The following is a 21,277-nucleotide window of genomic DNA, read 5'->3' as shown; positions in this document are numbered from 1 at the left end:
TAGGTTATATTGGGTTAGGTGATTTCTTATTCGTTGGGTTAACAACTTTTGGGATTTTATTAAATTTTGATAGGTTGGTTCATTAAGTAGAGTGTCCAAACGTTTAACAACTAGTTGTGATAATTTTGTTTATGTGATGTGATTAAATAGGTAATTCTGCACAAAAATCATGAATGGAAAGACGGATAGAGTTTTATATAATACAGCAGATGTTTAGTTGTCACAACGGGATGCTAAAAAATTACAAAATCTTTATATTTATGTTTATTATAATTTATGGAGGCCACGGATCTTAAAGGATAAGACAATGAACGATCCAATGATGATAAACAAAAATATCTCTTCTGTAGGTTAAAAATATTGTTAATTTCAATATTGATTTTATTTAGATGGTGGCGCCAATACACGTTACTGCCCTGGCCCGACAGCATGGCTATCTATATTGTGGGATTTCTTACAGGAAAGGTAGGAACACCTCTATAGCATAGCAATCTAGATATCTGGTTGTTTTTTTCTTACAGAAAAGGTAGGAATACTTTATATAGTTACATAGTATGGCTATTTTTGTGCTAGGTTTTCTTAAAGGAGAGGTAGGAACACCTTGTTTGATTGTATTGCTTGGCTATTATAGGATTTCTTACAGGAAAGGTAGAAACACTTTATATGGCTATCATGTACTGGGTTTTCTTTCAGAAAAGGTATAAACACCTTATTATGTTGTATATTGAATGTACAGTTTTCTTACAGGAAATGTAGAAAGATCTTTTTTTGTTCTATCATGGCTATTTATGTGCTTTGTTTTCTTACAGAAAATGTAGAAACACCTTATATGGTTGTATGGTATGGCTATTTTTGTGCTATGTTTTCTTACAGGAAAGGTTGGAACACTTTATATGGTTGTATAGTATGGCTATTTTTTGCTGGGATTTCTTACAGGAAAGGTAGGAACACTTTATATGGTTGTATAGCATGGCTATTTATGTGATGGGATTTCTTACAGGAAAGGTAGGAACACCTTGGTTATTTCTATTGCTTGGAACTTCTTTTTTTGTTCTATAGTTTGGCTATTTTTATTTGGAGTTTTCTTAAGAGAAAGTTAGAAACACCTTAATTTGTTCTATATGGTTGGCTTTTAAAACCTTATATTAAACATGATTGGGTTGTACAAACAAACAATATAATTATTTTCTTCATTCTTTTTATATTTTAGGAGGAAAGACAACGGCTTATGAGGCGAAATATTATCAGGTATACAAAAATCTTTTAAGCACCTATTAAAGAAGTTTCTCTCAAAGTGCCTAGTCAAGCAAAGAAGCCTCCCTTCCTCATCTTTCTGCTTATTTGAAATATATCTTTAAAATGGGGAGGGGGAGGTTTTATTTGATTATTTGGGGGGGGGGGGGGGGCGGGGGTTTGCTCTGTGCTCGCTAGGCACTTTGAGGCACTATGTAGTATTTTTGTCTGATTATTTACTTTATAAAAATTTTTGGTTCTTTTTTAATTTTTGGTTCTTAATGTTCATGACTATAATTCTTTTAGATGTGTGTTATTATCCAGCTTATATCAATAACCAAGTTAATTCGGAAAAAAAAATCACGAGACTTATACGTCTTTTTCAGGTGTCGTTGGGGGGCAACATTTCGTAAAATTGACGACCTCTCCATTTGCCCCCCAAATATTATTTTAGATTTTTTCGCTTGTTGGTTATACCTTATTCCTGGTTATTATCTGAGCTACTTATGACATTTTTTAAAAGCGAAGCTTTTCTATAATTAAGGCTAGGTCCGTCCGTCTGTAACGGGGAGCTTTTTTCGTTAATTTAGGCATGTTATAATTGTCCTATAGATTTCAAACTTTGCACGATGATTCCTGTAGCAATTAGGTACGATTTAGAAAGCCTAGCAACACTATAATCGTTACCAGAATGGCTGTACGTCCATTTTAAATATGATAATTTTTAACTTTTTAAATAATAATTTTTTATGTGATATAATAATCCGATTCATCTGATTTTTGAAGTATCGATTACTATCAAAATAAGGTACAATGTTATAAGCGAAGCATCTGTATTTAAGAAGTTTTGCAACATATTTTCGTGTAATTTTGTCATAACTTACATATTTATATTTTGTATATTCAGTTCTGACACTCTATTAGAGTTTATGTTTGTCTGTCATACCGTTTCAGAGCTTCGCTTTTATGGATGTCGTCATCTTTGTTTTACTTTAGATACATGTTGTTGGCTTATTGTATGGCTATGAGAACTGTTAGCTTCAGAGTAAAGAAAAGGTTTCCTGACCTACAGCATCTAGTGGACGCGGGTCTAATGAGAGATGACGAATTAAAGGTATCTATCTGTCTAGCTATCTACCTGACTCTCTACCTATCTCACTAGCTATCTATCTGACTCTCTACCTGTCTAGATTTCTATCTGTCTATCTTATGTAATCCGAAAACATTATCCAAAAGTCTCTGCTAACTAATGGTTCCTTCCCTTTACCTGGATTACCTGTCTTACTATCTATCTGTTTTTCTATGCGAGGAATCTAAGAAATTGATAATACAGTTTCTGCAAACAAATGGTTCCTGCACTTTAACTGGATTACCTGTCTTTTTATCAATCTATCTATTAGAATTATTATCTTCTATTGTTTTACTTTAATCATCGACCTATAGAATCCAAGAACTCTATTCAAAAGTCTCTGCTAACAAATGGTTCCTTCCCTTTACCTGGATTACCTGTCTTGCTCTTTATCTATTTTCTATGTAGGTAATCCAAGAACTTGATACCAAAGTGTCTGCAAACAAATGGTTCCTGCCTCTGACCTGGGCTACTGACATCATTGCCAGAGCTCTAGCTGAAGGAAATATCAGGTATGCACTTGCTGGCTGGAGAAGGGCGGGGAAGTTAGGGGTTCAATCCCCTCCCCCAACAGAAAAATTTTAATTGGAGTGTGGGAGGTAAATAAATTAAGATTTTAGGAAAACAAACCCCATGATTCCTCTATGAAAAGTATTCAGAAGGGAGATATAACCCCCAACTAGAAGTGGCATAATGTTACCGCACAGAACCGGTTCTTATTCTATAGTATTCTATGGTATTAAGAAACTTTAGTATATTATGAATATATATTTCAGGCCTCAAACAGTGAAATCAGTGGTTGGTGAGCTAGTTTGCTACAGGAACCAACTGACAGGCATTATAAACCATGACTGGGTATCTGTACCACTAGTATATACCCAGGTAAATACTACTAATTTAAAGACTTAAAAGGTTTACTTCTTATGTTTTAATTCTTTCTGTTTATTCTTCATGCTATTGTGTGTTTTTTTTTCAAAAAAGGTCCATCTTATAGCTTTCAAAACCATTAAAATTAAAATTTACAAAATATATTAAAAAACACCATTTTTTCAGGTGGTGACCCTAGCCGTTTATTCCTACTTTGGAGCTGCACTAATAGGTGACCTAAAGTTTTACTTAGACATTACATACCCTTCCATTTGGCTTCAATTGCAATATATGTAGTTTGTCTATGTGGAAAAAGGCATAATGTTTTTATTTTTTTTGCCATTTACCAAAGGCACTAGTTTTCATGAAAACTAGTCTTGTTTCATTAAAGATTAGATGATAAAAAGTAACTATTTAAAAATCTGCGATAATGATATAAATGTTCATCACCCTTAACAGCAAGGGTTTTTTATATTAATGTTTGGATACAAAAAAGCAAGTTTTTTTTTACTTTTGCACATCTATAAACACCCTCAAAGCTAAAAATGCATTTCACATTAGGTATTAGAATGCTTAATTGGAGTATAATGAAAACCTTATTTATGACTAATGAAATATCTTAATTTATCGTAGTTCTTGTTTAAACATCAAACGCTTTAAAATGTAAAAAAATAATTTGACATTTTTCGATGATTTTTCTTTCCAGAGTGTAGGTATAATTCTCCAAGGTACATAGGTAGATAAAACAAAAATTCCTTGTACTTATGAAAGTTTCCATAGAGTCATATCGGTTTATCATTTAGCAAAACTGATTATAAATCACGTTTTGTATATTTATTGATGAAAATTTTGATTGTAGGAGCTCAATGGATAAATCCAGAATCATCTGAAGCATACAAAACTGCCTATGAACTTCCTATGGGCAAAATTGGTAATATTTCAGTAATGTTTTTAGGGAAAAAATCAAACAATGATGACAACATTCATAAGTAGCGAATTGCAGATCAGATGTTCAGTTCTCATAACAAAGAAAAAAATAGAGAGATTATGAAAATCACGAAATCTTTAAATAAAAAGTATACATCTTTTGAAACATGACCGACAGGCATGCAGACAAAACAATGTATAGATTATATGCGCATATGTCATAGGAATTTTTTACTAAGAATTTCAGCTGTCTATCTTGATACAGCAGCCGAGAATATCATATTCCCCCCAAAGTGTTACGGATGGACTGACAAATTTATTTATTGTGTAGCTTAAATTGTTAATATTATAACATATTAATATTATTCAGATCTTAACCTATTAAGCTATTTTAATTACAGAGCTACTAGTAACATGATACTTCTGTATATTAAGTTGATATTATAAATGTTTAGGTCTTAATACAAAGCTACGCTACTATAAGACGTAAATATCCTCTTTTAGATTTAAATTGAGTAAATCCTTCTTTTAATTTTTGGGATCATGGAAAGAAAACAAAGGCATTCCTAATTAGGACAGAAGTCACTGGAAATTAATCTAAGGAAGGCTACTTATGTCCTTCATCTAACAAAATCTAACTTAAGGGAGGTGACTTATGTCCTTTGTCTGACAAACTCTTACATTAGGAAGGCTGCTTATGTCCTTCATCTTACAAAACATAGCAAATTCTTAAAAAACTTAGCTTTTCTGTCCTTAACATAGCTAATTCTTGCAAAACATAGCAAATTCTTACAAAATATAGCAAATTCTTGCAAAACATAGCAAATTCTTGCAAAACCTAGCAAATTCTTGCAAAACATTGCAAATTATTGGAAAACTTAGCTTTTCTGTCCTTCACATAGCAAATTCTTGCAAAATATAGCAAATTCTTACAAAACATAGCAAATTCTTGCAAAACATAGCAAATTCTAACAAAACCTAGCAAATTCTTGCAAAACCTAGCAAATTCTTGGAAAACTTAGCTTTTCTGTCCTTCACATAGCAAATTCTTGCAAAACATAGCAAATTCTTGGAAAACTTAGCTTTTCTGTCCTTCAAACAGCTAATTCTTGCAAAACATAGCAAATTCTTACAAAACATAGCAAATTCTTGCAAAACATAGCAAATTCTTGCAAAACATAGCAAATTCTTGCAAAACATAGCAAATTCTTGCAAAACATAATTTACTATGTTTTGTAAGAATTTGCTATATTTTGCAAGAATTTGCTATGTGAAGGACAGAAAAGCTAAGTTTTCCAATAATTTGCAATGTTTTGCAAGAATTTGCTAGGTTTTGCAAGAATTTGCTATGTTTTGTAAGAATTTGCTATGTTTTGCAAGAATTAGCTATGTGAAGGACAGAAAAGCTAAGTTTACCAAGAATTTGCTATGTTTTGCAAGAATTTGCTATGTTTTGTAAGAATTTGCTATGTTTTGCATGAATTTGCTATGTTTTGCAAGAATTAGCTATGTTTTGCAAGAATTAGCTATGTGAAGGACAGAAAAGCTAAGTTTTCCAAGAATTTGCTATGTTTTGCAAGAATTTGCTATGTTTTGCAAGAATTTGCTATATTTTGCAAGAATTTTCTATGTTTTGCTAGAATTTGCTATGTTTTGTAAGAATTTGCTATGTTTTGCAAGAATTTGCTATGTGAAGGATAGAATTTGCTATGTTTTGTAAGAATTTGCTATGTTTTGCAAGAATTTGCTATGTTTTGCAAGAATTTGCTATGTTTTGCCAGAATTTGCTATGTTTTGCAAGAATTTGCTATGTTTTGCCAGAATTTGCTATGTTTTGTAAGAATTTGCTATGTTTTGCAAGAATTTGCTATGTTTTGCCAGAATTTGCTATGTTTTGTAAGAATTTGCTATGTTTTGCAAGAATTTGCTATGTTTTGCAAGAATTTGCTATGTTTTGCCAGAATTTGCTATGTTTTGTAAGAATTTGCTATATTTTGTAAGAATTTGCTATGTTTTGCAAGAATTAGCTATGTGAAGGACAGAAAAGCTAGGTTTTGCAAGAATTTGCTATGTTTTGCAAGAATTTGCTATGTTTTGCAAGAATTTGCTAAGTTTTGCCAGAATTTGCTAGGTTTTGTAAGAATTTGCTATAGTTTGCAAGAATTTGCTATGTGAAGGACAGAAAAGCTAAGTTTTCCAAGAAGTTGCTATGTTTTGCAAGAATTTGCTATGTTTTGCAAGAATTTGCTATGTTTTGCAAGGATTTGCTATGTTTTGTAAGAATTTGCTATGTTTTGCAAGAATTTGCCATGTGAAGGACAGAAAAGCTAAGTTTTCTAAGAATTTGCTATGTTTTGTAAGAATTTGCTATGTTTTGTAAGAATTTGCTATGTTTTGCAAGAATTTGCTATGTTTTGTAAGAATTTGCTATGTTTTGCAAGAATTAGCTATGTTAAAGACAGAAAAGCTAAGTTTTCCAAGAATTTGCTATGTTTTCCAAGAATTTGCTATGTTTTGCAAGAATTTGCTATGTTTTGTAAGAATTTGCTATGTTTTCCAAGAATTTGCTATGTTTTGTAAGAATTTGCTATGTTTTGCAAGAATTAGCTATGTGAAGGACAGAAAAGCTAAGTTTTCCAATATTTTGCTATGTGATGGACCAAAAACCAATTTTATGCAAGATTTTGCTATTTGAAGGATCAAAAAGCTAGGTTTTGTGAGGTGAAGGGAGGCTACTTATGTCCTCAATCTTGCAAAATCTTTTTTAAGGGAGGCATGTTATGCCCTTCATCTAACAAATTCTCACTTAAGGAAGGCTACTTATGTCCTTCCTAGGAATGTGACTTCTGTCCTAATTTAGGAATGACTTTGTTTTCTTTCCATGATCCAATTTTTGTTTTAAAAAAGAAAAACTAAATCAAATTTTTTATTTTGATGGAAGGGTGTTTGAGCTTTGTGCGGACCTATGAGAAGGTTTACTGTAAAGGAGAACCGTATCGGTTCAGCGGTTAGCGAGATCCTTCGCTACAAACAAACAAACAGAAAGACATAGTTCTACTTTGTATTACAGATATGTTAATTTTTTCAGGAACACGGTTAGATTTGTATTACCCAGTGTTCTTAACAGTTCAGTTTGTCTTTTTCTTTGGATGGTTAAAGGTATCCATTTAGTTTCTCTTTAGAAGCGAGGAATCTCTATAATTCAATTTGTTCGTCTGTCCACCAGTCCGTAACGGTAAGGGAGAGTTATGATTTTCTCAGCTACTATTTATCATAGGCTGCTGTTGTCATGACAATTCTTACCAAAGGGGAAACAGCTTACAACTTACTTGGTCCGTCGGTAGATTGACCATGCTACAAAATACATAATTTCTTTTCAAGGTTTTGTGATTTTCTGATACTATAAATTTATAAAAATCTAAATATTCTCTATGTCTTTGTCCCTTTGTTCATTTCTGATTTGTTTGGGCTTCGTCGTTGGATGTTATTTATTATTGTTCATCTACATTACAACTAGAGTAGGAATAAAAGAACTCTAATTCGAGTTGTGCCTTTTTTTATTGACCAAGACATTTCCCTCAATTTTGCTATAAATATGTCAGTATTTATTATACACATAAGCATGTAAATCGACGCTCCATTTTCATTTTTAATTTTCTAATGAAAAAGGAAAAAAATGTTGGGGTCTTAGAAGGGTGGAAGTAGCCTCCATCAAAAAAATAGCGGTTAACGAGATCCTATTTACACACACACAGCCAGACAGAAGGACAGATAGACATCATGTTACTTTAATGATTGACTTCTTACCCTCCAGGTCGCCGAGATATTGATCAATCCATTCGGAGAGGATGATGATGATTTTGAACTCAACCGTCTCATTGATCGTCATACACAGGTTAGATATTTCCAGTATAGCTTTGAAAACGATTAATGTCCGGTTGGTTAGAATAGGTTCCCAGCCATACTGATAGTTATATCCGCGGAAAGCTGTTTATAATACGATGCAAAAAATAACAATTATTCATCTATCAATCAATTTATCTATCGATCTATCCATCAAACTATCTGTCAATTTATCTATCTATCTATTTATCTATCAATCTATCCATCTATCAATCTATCTATCAATCTATCTATCAATCTATCTATCAATTTATATTTCTATCAAATCTGCTCTCTATTTATCTATCTTTCTATCAATCTATCTATCTATCAATATTTCTAAATTTCTATCTATTTACGTTTATTCTAGTTCTCTGTTCAACTATCTTTTGATATAATTGATTTTAAATTCAACCTTTGCAAATATATCGGCTATTTTTCTATGTATCTATCTACCTTTTTATTTAGAAATCTATCTATCTATCATATTCATGCAAAGAACTTTGTTTAGGGGGCCGGGGGAGGGCATTTTGTAAATAACTATCTATTTGTTATTTGTATAGGTTGGGTATCTGATAGTAGAGTTGGACAACCCTCCAGAACTGCTCAAGGAATTAACATTTATTATATCAAAAATGAACGTAAACGAATAGAGGGGGCTATAAGTTACTATTCCGCGAGGGTGGGTACACTGTACCGACTTTGAATTGGCTCTTCAAAATCAGCTAATTGCATAATAATAAAAACATTCAAGTCCCTCCAAAAGAACAGAAAGCAATTTGCTAGCAGACAAAAAGGGTCTCCTTCACTTGGGCCAGGTAGTTTTTAGTAAACATGAATTCTTATACGCCTAAGACCAATATGAAGCTTCTAGAGAATAATATAAATTACAGTTAGTTATTCTGAAAGAACATACAGGCTTATCTATTTTTTATTCAAGTCTCAGTATCCTATGATTTAAAGTAACAATTTTTTTTCTCTGGAGTTAAGATTTAGATAACTTATACATGACTGATTTGTCTCGAGATGGTTTTAACCTATTTTTTTAGATTTAGGCCTCTGGATCGATTTTGTTTATTTCTTGGCCCCATCTTACCCATATGAAGGCAGAGTCCCTAGATTAAAGGGGCACATTACAAAACTATAGAAAATGCGTAGTTAAACATTTAAGCCTCAAATGTTGTAAAATTTTATAACTCTCCATTTTAAATATGATTTCTAGTTTTTCGTTCAGACTATCCTATGCATAATTAGATTAATTAAACTATTAAGAAATTAGGGAAAATTTCTATTGCCAATTAATTAGTGAAGGTTTGGAAAATTTATTTTTGTTGGGTGGTATGTCTGTTGCCATCAAGTTCATATATAACCATATTTTTTTGAGATTTTAATTGTTATTTCTTCCATCGTATTCTAAACAGCTTTCCGCGGATATAAAATTTACAATTTATATCTTATGATTGTACATTTTTATATTCGTAGAAAATTGGATATAATACGATGCTAGACATAATTTTTCAGTATGGCGGAGAACCGGTTCTAATCCACCGGATATTAACCCACCCCCTCTTTAAAAAAAGTTAATTTATAGGTAATTTTTTTATTGGCCATATCTTTGAGGGGACGGGCGGTTTGCAATCTTCCACAAAATAGACTAAAACCTGATATAAAACCATCTACTATAAAATCTACCTTAATTTAAAACCCAGGGCGCCTGTTCAGTTCATACTAATTTGGTGGTTTGAAATTCTTTTTGAGTTTCCACGAAGAATGACTTTTTGTTTATCAATATTTGTTGGACGTTGCATGTAATTTATTATAAGGGCGTATTTCTTCTTTTTAGAAAGTCTCCAACAATTTTGTAAAAATTTCTATTGATGGGCACTAAAAATTAAAGATAATGATCCTTGTTTGTTTACAGACGAAGGGAGAGGGCTTTGGGCTGTTTATTACACTAGTTCCCAAAGTTTTACAATAATGTTTTCTAATTCTTTGGCTTAAAATCCCTGAGGTCTTTTCTTAAATTTTGATAGGTTAGTTCAGTAAGTTGAGTGTCCAAACGTTTTAACCACCAATTGTAATATACAGAAGGGGTCATTTTGTGTATCATCATTGGGGATGTAAATCAACTCATCGACCATTGTCTTATCCCTTTAGATTCCTGATTTTTTTTACAACAACACTAGAAAATAGCGTAAAACCTTACAAGGACTAATTAAAAGCCTCCCTTAAAATAGTTGTTTAAATTTTTAAAATTTAAATGTACATAGATAGAGAGACATCTTGGTACTTTTTTCATAAAATATATTAGTTTCCTAATACACACACACCCTTAATACGCGAATATGAAAGCATCTTTCTAAGAATTGGCTCTAATGAAGCTACACAATAAAAAGATATAAATTCAAAGATTTATTTACAAATTATGTACAGAATGTCTATTAAATTATATGTTGCCAGAATAGCTACCAATAATTGTTTTCAGTAAAAATATTGAAAATATTTTATGCTTGTAAAAGACAGATATACAGACACCTTACTTCTTTTTATTTTATACTAATGGTTTCGCCCCCCCCCCCCCCCAAGAGAACACTTGAATCAAGGGATGGGGGAAGTGGTCTTTTTTATAAGTTGCGTTTTATTTTGTGGGAGGACGATAGTAATCTACCCCAACATAGATTTAAAACTTCTCTGTACCTATTGAAACCTTAAATGTAAAGAAGATCTTATCGGTTCAGCGAAGACGTACTCAAAAAGAGACAGATACACATCCTGTTACTTTTATATAAGGATATCTATAGAAAGAGAAACAACTTTACATTTTTTACAATTTTCTTCCCTTAAATATCTTTATTCTGTTTGAAAGAAAGAAAATGACAGTACAAATATTGGAATTAAAAAGTATATATCTTAATCTGAAAAGGCTTATAATTTCGATTTACAGACTTTCAAAATGAGAAACCTTTGAGAATATTAAAGATATATATTGTTTAAAGATTTAATAATAAGATTTTCTGTTTTTATATTATTACTAGAAGCTGCGATTTATCATCTATAGGGCACTATGGGACAAATGTTTATGTTTTGTTTCATTTTTCCCCTGCTTAAGATAGAGATATGAAAAATGTTTCGATTATAATCTATGGACTTCAAAACAATATTCTTTTTTAAAAATATCAAAAAAGATTATTTATTTGCTGTTATTTTTCATTTTTTCATAAATTAAATTTTGCTATGCACAAGGACGACATACCTAATTCATTTCGTCTTCTTATGTAATTTTAAAGGGTTGGGATACAAAATATTAGTTTGAAATTATATTTCATCAATTTGATTTTTTACTTTTCTTATTTTTCAGAATCTATTAAAAAATGTTTAGCATTTGTTAATATTATTTTTTACATTTAAAAGTCAATAGTTGAAAAATCTCATTTATATTAAAATACCATTTTTATTTTAGTGCTTCTATAGAAATGATTTTGTCACCCCAAAAAACTAGTTGAGTTATCTTTAAATGTACCAATCTTTTTAATATTCATAAATAATCACACTTGCTAAAATAATTAAGAAAGTAATAAAAAGTAATAGGAGGGAAAAGTGAAAAGTGAAAAATTAAAAATTTTCTGTTTAATCATCTTATAATTATTATTCTCGTACATGTCTATGTTTATTTTTATAATGTACTTTAAGGTTATAAAATTAAATATATTAAATATAATTAAGATATCAAACTCATTTCTAAGTTTTAAAGTTTGCTAATTGAGAGCTGTATAAATGACAGGTTTATTACTTATTGTCTTTAATTCTAATTATAGAAATTTTACAATCTTAGAAAACTTGATATTTCCTGTCCCATCTTGGAAATTTGAGGGGGTGGGGATTAGTTATCTTCCAGGGTTGTTTTACATTTTAGCAAATTTTTTACTCATTTTAGCAACTTAAAAAACTTTAAGAATAAAAAAAGAATATTGTATTCCATTTGTCTCTAAAACAATTAAAATTGACAAAATTATAAATCATGAAAAAATGTTATTAGTATTGTATAAACACCAGCAGATGCATATGGTCATAGGGGAATTTAATTTCAAGAGCTAAGAGTAATCATATTAGACTTTAAAACTGTTAATAAAGAATTAGGTTCTATTTTTCTGGGGTGATTCATTATAAATTAATCATTTATAAAGATTAAAATTAAGGAATTAAGTTAGCAAGTCTAGTTGAATTATTTCTTATTTTAAAGAACGTAATTTTAGAGGAAAATTTTAACAATTTACCCAGTATTTAACTTTTAGATTAAAATATCTTTGATTATAGAAATTAATACTTGATAAGTAAGTTCAATCTCGGTTATTGAAGATTAATAACTATATGTTTCAAAATGTTTTCATCTAGTATTTTCCCTTTCTTCGGATAGTTACTCTTTACCCTATTTCTTGAAAATCCCCACCCTTTGACACTCCCCACCCCCTATTTCTTGAGACGGTCAAAAGCAACACATAAATATTACGCAAAGGAATGTCGTTGCACTTAAATTTAGCGTTAAAGTCATTTACTTTTTTACAAAAACTTTAAACCTAAAAAAAGCATAATAGTCGGGACTTTTACCTAAAGTGGATGAAATAAAGTCAAATCTACTCATCAAAAGCTACACGTTCATGTAAAAAAATCTCTGATAAACTCTGATAAAAATTTAAAATGTTTTGAAATGTCCCATAGTGTAGGGGCTCTGTAGTATAGTGGAAAAATAGCCTAAAACCATTCTACCAAATCTAAGATTAAAATACCACAAAACCAACTTTGGACTTATGTAAAACTTTCCTGATATGAGAGTTCAAGAAGAAATCATAAGCTACGTACAAAAAACTTTATGTAGAAGGTTAAATCAATTATGATGACATATAAAGGTATTTGTGGCCGAAAATAGGTTGGACCGCATGGACCAAATACTTAATTTCTGTCAATGTCTAATCCCTAAATTTTGGATTAAAAATTTTGAATATACTTGTCCAATCTTAGAATAGAATAGATATATTTGTAAAGACATGGGTGTGGTAGTTGTTTAGAGACCAATACTTAAATTTTTTTAAAAGTCTATAAAATACATTGAGAGCTTTAAATATAATTTTAGTGACTTTTAGTGACAGAGTTACAAAGTTTTTTGAAGTATTAGCCTAAGGTTAAAGAATACAAAAAAAATTTAGTCATTTTCTTTGTTAACATAAATACTATACCTAGCTAGGTAGCGGCTTTTATAAGCTTTATTTGATCAAAGACTTTTTATGTACCAAGAAATAAGTCAATGCATGACAAATTTAGGTACATCCCTAATACAAACAAAATAATATTAAGATTACTTGTAAATATAATTGAAACTACCCAATCTAGAATGAATAGAAGTATCTGAAGATATTAAGCCAATTAATGAGAAAACGTGTTTGTTAGACCTTGTGTTTTAGTGTAATTTATAGTCTAATATCTATGTATGGAAGCGTGTTGAAAAAAAATATTATAAAAGTCTTAATGAATTAGATAACAAAAGTTCTAAGCAAACAGAAAAACCAACTTTAAATAAATATAAAGAACAGTTTATTTATTTTTCAAACTGAATTTGCTTGACTATTTCGTATTTGTGTACAGCTATCCTATCCGGGGAGGGAGAGGACATTGGGCAGTTTATTGCATAGTCCCCAAAGTTGTATTATAACGTTTTCTTACTCGCTGAATTAAAAACTTTGAGGACGAATTTATTAGCTTTACCGGGCTACGTTTAGATATGATTGTTCTTGTTTTTATAACATTTTCGTGATTTTATATCTTCAAAGTTTTAAGAAAGCAATGAATAGCTACAATTAATGTTGGTACGTCTGTTCTTTGATCCATCTATAACTGATAGCTCTTATCGTTAATTTAGTTTGTTTTTTATCAATTTCAAACTTTGCATGGCGATTCCTGTATTAGTAAGACACTATTAAGAAAGCGTGTCCGTACTTCACTTGAAACATTTTGATTTTTGACAGCAATTTTTTGTGATATAATTGTAATATTTGTATAATATTTAGAATACTGATTCTAGGATAACAAAGTAAAATATTATAAGTGAATCATCTCTATAAACAAGTCCTAAAAATGTAATATGTCCTTCAACAGTATCCTGTATTTTAGCAGTGTTGCAACAAATTTACTTGCAATTTTCTTTAGACTTATTAATTTATATTCTGCTTATTACTATTATAAGCAAATTATCTCTCCTAAGATAAAGTTATTTATTGATACAGTGTGTAATTTTGAAACAAATTCATATATAATTCTGTAGAGACTTTTGGATTAATCATCATATTAAGTTTAACAAAGGAGTAGTGGTTGCGCTAAAAATCCGTAAAGGTTGTGAGTTTTAAGTTAAAAACTGTAGTAGAACAATAAAAATTTATGTTAACTTTTTAGAAAATGTAAATTTTTTTTGTCTATAGTTCTTTTCAATAATAAACACACATATTTAGTGAATATTATCGTTCTACTACTATTTTTAAGCCTTAAAACTCACACCTTTACGGATTTTTAGCGCAAAATACTCCTTCCTTTATCAATGAACTAGAGTTGGCTCGATATAATTATCTCCCTATTGGCTAGTTTTCTATATGCATATCTATTTCTCAATAAATCTATTTTCCTCACCCGGCATTAATATCTAAAAGAAAGTAAATATTTAATAATTTAAATGATTTTTAAAAGATTTTTTTTAATTATATTTTTTTCTTTACATTACCATCACCAAAGGGTTAATGATGATGATTACAATTTTAGTTTAATATTTGAACACACAAAATGTCGCCACAATCGAATTCTTTTAAAACATAGTTTTCTTAAATTTATCATATTATAAATTTAAATTTTCTTTTTTATGATTAGAAATTAAATACATCAATATAAGGTAAATAGCAACATGAAATGAAAAAAATGAATTTATTTTTAATAAAGTAAAATAATGGGTCTTATCGTTCTGGGCAATGAGAGTTTATTATGGATTATTGGAGCACTATGAGTTTTAATCATATATTCCCTGGAAAACTTGAGCTTGTTTATAGACATTTATTTCCTATATAGATCTGACATGGATCTTGAAGCAATTTAGCAGGCCGTTTTGTACATGTTAAAAATTGGAAGATTTCATTAAATAAAAGTAATCGCAAATATACTTAGTAAATAATTTTAAGCAAAGTCTCAAATAAAAAAACTTTATTCCAATATAGAACACCTAAAGTTGAATTTCATATTTCATTTTCAGTTCATGACCATGACATCAGAAAATGTCTTAAAATCTGAACATATAATTAATTTAGTCATAAATATCTTGAGAAAGTACTACAGAACTACCAAATATTATAGTTAGGAATTAAATATTTAAGTAAGCCTAGAAATAAAACTGCTGAAAGAATGCCACAAGTGGACTCATTACTCAAACTTTGAACCCTTTAGCTTCAATAACAAAACAGTTATAGGCATTTTAAAAAGACAGTTTAGATATGATATTTTTTAAGTTTTCCAAACCTCATAGAATTTAGAATTTATTTATTTTCAGTAGAAAGTTAGATTGAATGTAACTTAACACATTTTTACATTAAAAACACCCATTTTCATAGTCAAAATCATTAAAAAATCAAAATGTGGCAGTCTTTGAGCAGTTAGAGCGACGTATTTCATGCAGGCTTCCTTTAACTTACCTTAGTATTTGCAAAGAGAAGGGAGTTCCTCTTCACAATCCAAATCATCCCACTTCATATTGTTTGTCCTGGAAGGAAGAGGATGGTTGCTTGATGTAATCTATTAAAAAAATTTTTCATCATCTTATGTGAAAAAATAAAGCACTTGTAGTGACGCTATCTATGAATATTTGGAAACATTTAATTGGACAAAGTAAATTAAGAATAACCATAACTATTAAAGTAGCAATTTGTAGAATTGCTACGCTACTAAAAACAACACAATGCAAATGATAGAAAGATATGTTTATTAAAGCACAAACAATACTAAGGGATAATTACTATATATGGTTAACATACAGGGTGTGCCACATAAAACCGGACTTTTTTAAAACGGTCATAGCGTCAAAACTACTTGACCAATTGGGACGTTTAACCCCACTATAAAAAGCTTAAGTAATGACCTTTTAGCACAAAAAAATCTTTGGACGAAGATGGGCTCGTACTCCGAGCTGGCCGCGCTTATGTTCAACAGGGCAGATTCAAAATGCGCTGGTGATATAATCTGGGTTCTCCACTAGAGCCCACTAAATCAGACCTCAACCCATCTGTAGATGAGGTAGAGTTATGCAATTTGCTGGGGATACTGTTAGATACATAAGTAAGACACTAGAAAAAAACTAGAGCTCTCTATTTAAAATGGCTTGGCTGTAGCACTCCGGCAAAGTGAAACGTGGCAGATTTAGAGATGTCAAAAACGTCAAAAATCGTGTAAAATTGTAAAAATTTCTAGGTTCTTGTCGTTAAAGACCCATATGGAACTTAAAAACTCATTTTAGACTGTGGATTGCGCTGACCATCCTAGCTGAATTTTCATGCCATTTCTAAAAAGGTATAGAATGTCGTTCTAGCTCAACTGTGGTCCAAATAAAGGCCTCCGTGTCAAAGGGTAGCTTGAAAGTTGGATGAAATTGGATCATGCGGTTACTCACAATCCTAAGGAAATGTGGCCTCCCAGCAGCCCGATCTTAATTCAATTGACTTTTGGGCCTGGAGCTTCTTTGAAGCATGCACCAATAGACGTGCTCATACACAAAGACCTCCCTCATTGCCACTATCAAGGAGAACTTTGCCAGCTTGGACAGGTACATTTTGACCTGGGACTGCCAGCGGTTGAGGAGGCGGGTATAGGCGGTGATTGATGCTGGCGGCGATTTTATTCAATGATCTAATAGTCATATACCTAGTTTGCTTCCCAGTTCTTAAAATTTAATAAAATCTTTAAAATTGACGATTTTATGTTAATTTGTTTACAATTTAGAAAAAGTCCGGTTTTATGTGGCGCACCCTGTATAAGGTAAAGGTTAGGTGTAGCTCTGCTCCCCACGATAGTGGGTTTATGTTTTCTCGATACCTGCCTTATCTCTGGATACTGATAGGGAGGGTTAAGCAGAATTAACAGGTAGATTCCTTGCAGTTTATAGTTGAGCAAGGAATCTTATTACAACACAATCAATTTCATAATTTATACAATGTGATTAAGTTAACAAAAATAATGCAGTTCAATATCAGCAAAAATAGCCCAAGTCCTACCTGGCCACAACACACTCATTTATAAAAATAACTATGTGATGCAAAAACTGTGAAATATTACCTTAAGACAATCTTGATTGCCAATGTTATTAGGTTCATATATATGCCAATCAGTATACGAAACTAAGAAGAAATTAATTACATATCTTTATATTTTTATTTCAATTTAAACGAGTCATTTAATGATTTGATTTTTCTTAAGTATAAGTTGTATCATTTATTAACTAATCTAAAATCCATTTTCACTGATTGGCATTTACCAGAGGATCCATCTGGCCATATCCATCTTCCCTCTACAGCAGAATCACTTCCACCAAGCCAAAATCCAGTAGTACCAATGCCCCATAGTATATCTATTGCAAATTAAGGGGATCTACTGCAGTTCACGGTAGAATATTGCTGGTAAGCAATATTTCCAAAAATCTATGAATTTTAAAGGCTGCTAGCTGCCAAACGGCTGAACGTACAGATCATGCCCGCACACTGTTTTAAGCGGCATTATAAGTCCTACAAATAATCTGGAATAGCCATAAATCAATAATGCATAATTATCTCGCAGTGCAGAGAAATGCGCGAAAAAGACCTATTTTGCGCGTTTTTTCTTCAGTGAAGCTTTCCCTGTGCATAATTGGATCTTGGCTATTCCAGATTGTTTGTAGGCCTTCTTAAGCCGCTTAAAATGGTGTTCGGGTATGATATGTACATTCAGCCGTTTGGCAGCTAGCAGCCTTTAAAATTCATAGATTTTTGGAAATATTGCTTACCAGCAATATTTTACTGTGAACTGCAGTAGATCCAATTAAGGTATACAAAAAGATCATGTTCAGAGTAATACCTTTAAGATAACTATCTATCACTTGGATTTCAACAAAATTTGTATATTTATTGAAAAATTAAAAGTACAATCTAATGTTATGTCATACCTATGATGAAATTTTCATCATGGCTATTTTTTACAATTGCAAGTGTAGCATTTGGTACCAAAGAAGCACAATTTGATTGTGCAGAATTCCAATTTAAAATTTGCATCACTATTGTGTAGCAGGATCCTAAACATATAATTCAAAAGTTGAATTATGAAAGATATTTTTATGTTCTCCTTAGTTTAAAGAGGGTTAGTTGCATGAAGTGCATTTAACAAGTTTGGGTACTCAGTATTGAACCGTCAAATGTCGTTTTTTTTTGTAGAATACAATAAATACAAGGTTAGCTATGCTGATAATTGAAAGAAAAACTGTTACAAAGAGGTTTTTGTTTTACTAATTTGTGATGAGAAAAGTTACATATTCAGAAAAATGATTGCTAGCATATGTTACAAATATACTGTCTGACTTTTATAATTTTGTATTACAATAAATAACAAACAATTAGGCACCGCACCACTAAAACAGTCGTCATGCTGTTTTTGTAAAAAAAAATGGCAGCAATATAAGTTGCATATATCACAAGAAAATGATTTTCAAGTCTTGATATTTTAAAACTACATGGTAGAAAATTAAAATTCTTTCAAATATATGTCCTATATATGTAGTTTAAACATTTAAACAGGAATAAAATACGCAGTTTCCTAATTTTAAGTACAAATACGTTTCGTGCAACTACACCTTTCATTTATTTTTGCCCACCTGTTTCTGTATCTAAAATCCATCCTTCTTTACATGTGCATGACATTTTGAGACAGATTCTATCTCTGCTCGCATAACAATTATTTCTTGAATCACCTTCAGGAGCATATACACACATTTCACCAAGAGATACTCGGCACTTTCTTCAATGACATTAAGAATTAAGTTTATCCATGATTAGAGGAAGCCTATAAGAAATACACCTCTCTAACTGCTACAACAATACAATTGAAGCTGAAACCTTCGAATTTTGGGCATTGGGTCTACTTGTGGTATTCTTTGAGTTGTTAAAGCGGTATATTACTTACAGACTTCCTTTAGTTATGTTGTGAAACAAAATTATACCTTAGGATATAGAGAAGTATCGGAAAATGTAAAGAAATTTTACTTACCCTAGGGCATTAGCTTCAACACAACCAAATGTAAAACTTATCATACAACCTAATATATAAAGTTTGTTATAAGAGAGATTTGCTTTATATAAATACTGGTAGCTACGCCCCTAAAGGGGCACTTGAGTTGAATTCGACAACCCAATAGGTATATTATTTTAAATTTAAAAAGAAATTTTTTTTTAATAATTTGGTGGGGGATGGATTTTTTTGGTGTGACCCCCCCTTCCACCCCATGTTTAATTTTAGTTTAAAAAAAAAATTGGGTGATTGAGGGTTATTTTTAAGAGGCGATTTCTCTTGAGAGGGGATGTTATCCACCTCCCCAAGACCTATAAGAAGCTAACCTGTAAAGGAGAACCATATCGGTTCAGCGGTTTGATAGATATATTACAGACAGAAGACAAAACAAACATCATTTTACTTTATTATAAGGATACATTTTTAAGTTCACTTAGACTTAAAAAAAAAACTTACTCAATGAAATTGCTAAAAATATAAACATTCTAAAGTTCATTTTTTATATTATTAAAGATGTGCTGAAAATGTAAAAGAATGATATCTTATACATAATTAGTAAAAATTAGATAATTAAATTCATGTAATAGATTGAAATAGAAAGATAAAGTTTCTTATTTGAATACATTGTATCTTATCTAGGAGATTAATTAATGTCTTGTGCAAATTAACTTTGTATTTCAACAAGTGTTTTTTATTAATTAATTAAAAGCGAGGCTTTTCTGTAATTAGGGTCGGTCTATCCGTCCGTCAAGTTCTAAAAAAGTATCCTGTTTTTAGGCATTTATACATTTATATTCTGATTATTCAATTCTGATACCCTACAAATGTTAATGTTCGTTTTCTTACCTTGCCAGAGCTTTGCTTTTATGGATGTTGTCATCTTTGTTTGAGGATAATTTCATTAAAATTTTTTTATACTTTTTTCCATAAAAAGTTTAGATGCATAGCTTTTCATAAACCATTATCTCTGTCAAATTTAGTTTAAAGACGTATTGTATTTATTCTTAACAAGGAGGGTAAAGTCCATGAGAAATCCTTATACTAAAGTAACAGGATATGATGTTTGTTTGTCTGTGTGTCTGTGTATCTGTACTGAAGGACCTCGCTAACCGCTGAACCGATCGGGTTCTCCTTAACAGGGTAGCTTATCATAGGTCCCGGGAAGGTTTATAACTATTTTTTGGGGGGTGGGACACCCCCACACCCCTAAAAAATGAAAAATCCCCCCCAAATTTTTTTATTAAAATTTAAAATAAGAAATTGGAATATTAAATTTGACTCTCTCCTCCTCAAGTGCCCCAAGAGGCCTCTAGGGGCGTAGCCGCTAGTTTATGATATAGAATAAGTAGTTATGTCTATATATACGATAAAAGACAGTACAATAGATGTATAATCCCAATGTTGATAAACAACATTACCCCCTATATTAATTGAATTACTGTTTGGACAACCAATCAAGATTAGATAAAAGTACCCAAAGTTTTTGGGTCAACAAATGAGAAATCGTGTTTATAAAACTTTGGATACTATATAATTTACACTCAAATAGCCTCTCCCTGCCTGAAATGTTTTTGATATTTCGTGATGAAATTGTAATTAGAATGGATCATAATTTGTTGAAAGGTCTTATGTAAGAGAAGAAAAAAACATGGTAAAAAGTCTCTAAAATGAATTTTTAGAAAAATGTTTAAATATTTTTATTTGTACTTATATAAAGTAAAAGAAGTAGTAGGAATTATGTAGTTATGTAGATACTTTTATTTAAGCCAAACAAACTGACATACAAACATACAACGTTTTACTTTGAATTATCTGTCTCATCTTTATCTGTCAGTCCGATAGGATCTCTTAAACGGCTACCTATGTTCTACATTTTTAATTGAAATTTATTATTGGCCAAAATGGCAGGTC

General features: G+C 31.0%; 2 protein-coding genes across 3 annotated transcripts in view; one reads left to right on the top strand and one right to left on the bottom strand.

Annotated features, from left to right (window-relative positions):
* LOC145333996 (uncharacterized) overlaps positions 1-21,277 on the top strand; it is a 60,714-nt gene that overhangs the window by 20,711 nt on the left and 18,726 nt on the right. The window contains exons 4-13 of one of the 2 annotated variants that reach the window (XM_080179269.1): positions 390-465; positions 1,211-1,248; positions 2,230-2,347; positions 2,771-2,874; positions 3,139-3,244; positions 3,416-3,461; positions 4,089-4,160; positions 7,245-7,315; positions 7,971-8,051; positions 8,602-8,651. In XM_080179269.1, coding sequence (XP_080035395.1) covers positions 390-465; positions 1,211-1,248; positions 2,230-2,347; positions 2,771-2,874; positions 3,139-3,244; positions 3,416-3,461; positions 4,089-4,160; positions 7,245-7,315; positions 7,971-8,051; positions 8,602-8,651 — 762 coding nt within the window. Of the gene's footprint in view, positions 1-389; positions 466-972; positions 1,006-1,210; positions 1,249-2,229; positions 2,348-2,770; positions 2,875-3,138; positions 3,245-3,415; positions 3,462-4,088; positions 4,161-7,244; positions 7,316-7,970; positions 8,052-8,601; positions 8,652-21,277 lie in introns of those variants that run through there. The other variant, XM_080179271.1, reaches the window with a different exon arrangement.
* Positions 15,257-19,992, bottom strand: LOC145333810 (lectin BRA-3-like). Its single transcript, XM_080179050.1, has 8 exons — positions 19,823-19,992; positions 19,346-19,394; positions 18,954-19,096; positions 18,252-18,377; positions 17,589-17,681; positions 17,390-17,451; positions 15,757-15,856; positions 15,257-15,354 (listed from the first exon to the last, which is right to left on the bottom strand). The coding sequence occupies exons 1-7, from the start codon at positions 19,860-19,862 to the stop codon at positions 15,758-15,760; spliced, it is 612 nt and encodes a 203-aa protein (XP_080035176.1). The 5' UTR covers positions 19,863-19,992; the 3' UTR covers positions 15,257-15,354; position 15,757.

This window comes from Acartia tonsa, chromosome 12 (assembly GCF_053477335.1).
Source record: "Acartia tonsa isolate MP-2025a chromosome 12, ASM5347733v1, whole genome shotgun sequence".
In the NCBI taxonomy this organism is placed as follows: domain Eukaryota; kingdom Metazoa; phylum Arthropoda; class Copepoda; order Calanoida; family Acartiidae; genus Acartia; species Acartia tonsa.
This window is presented reverse-complemented; position numbering and strand designations above follow the sequence as displayed.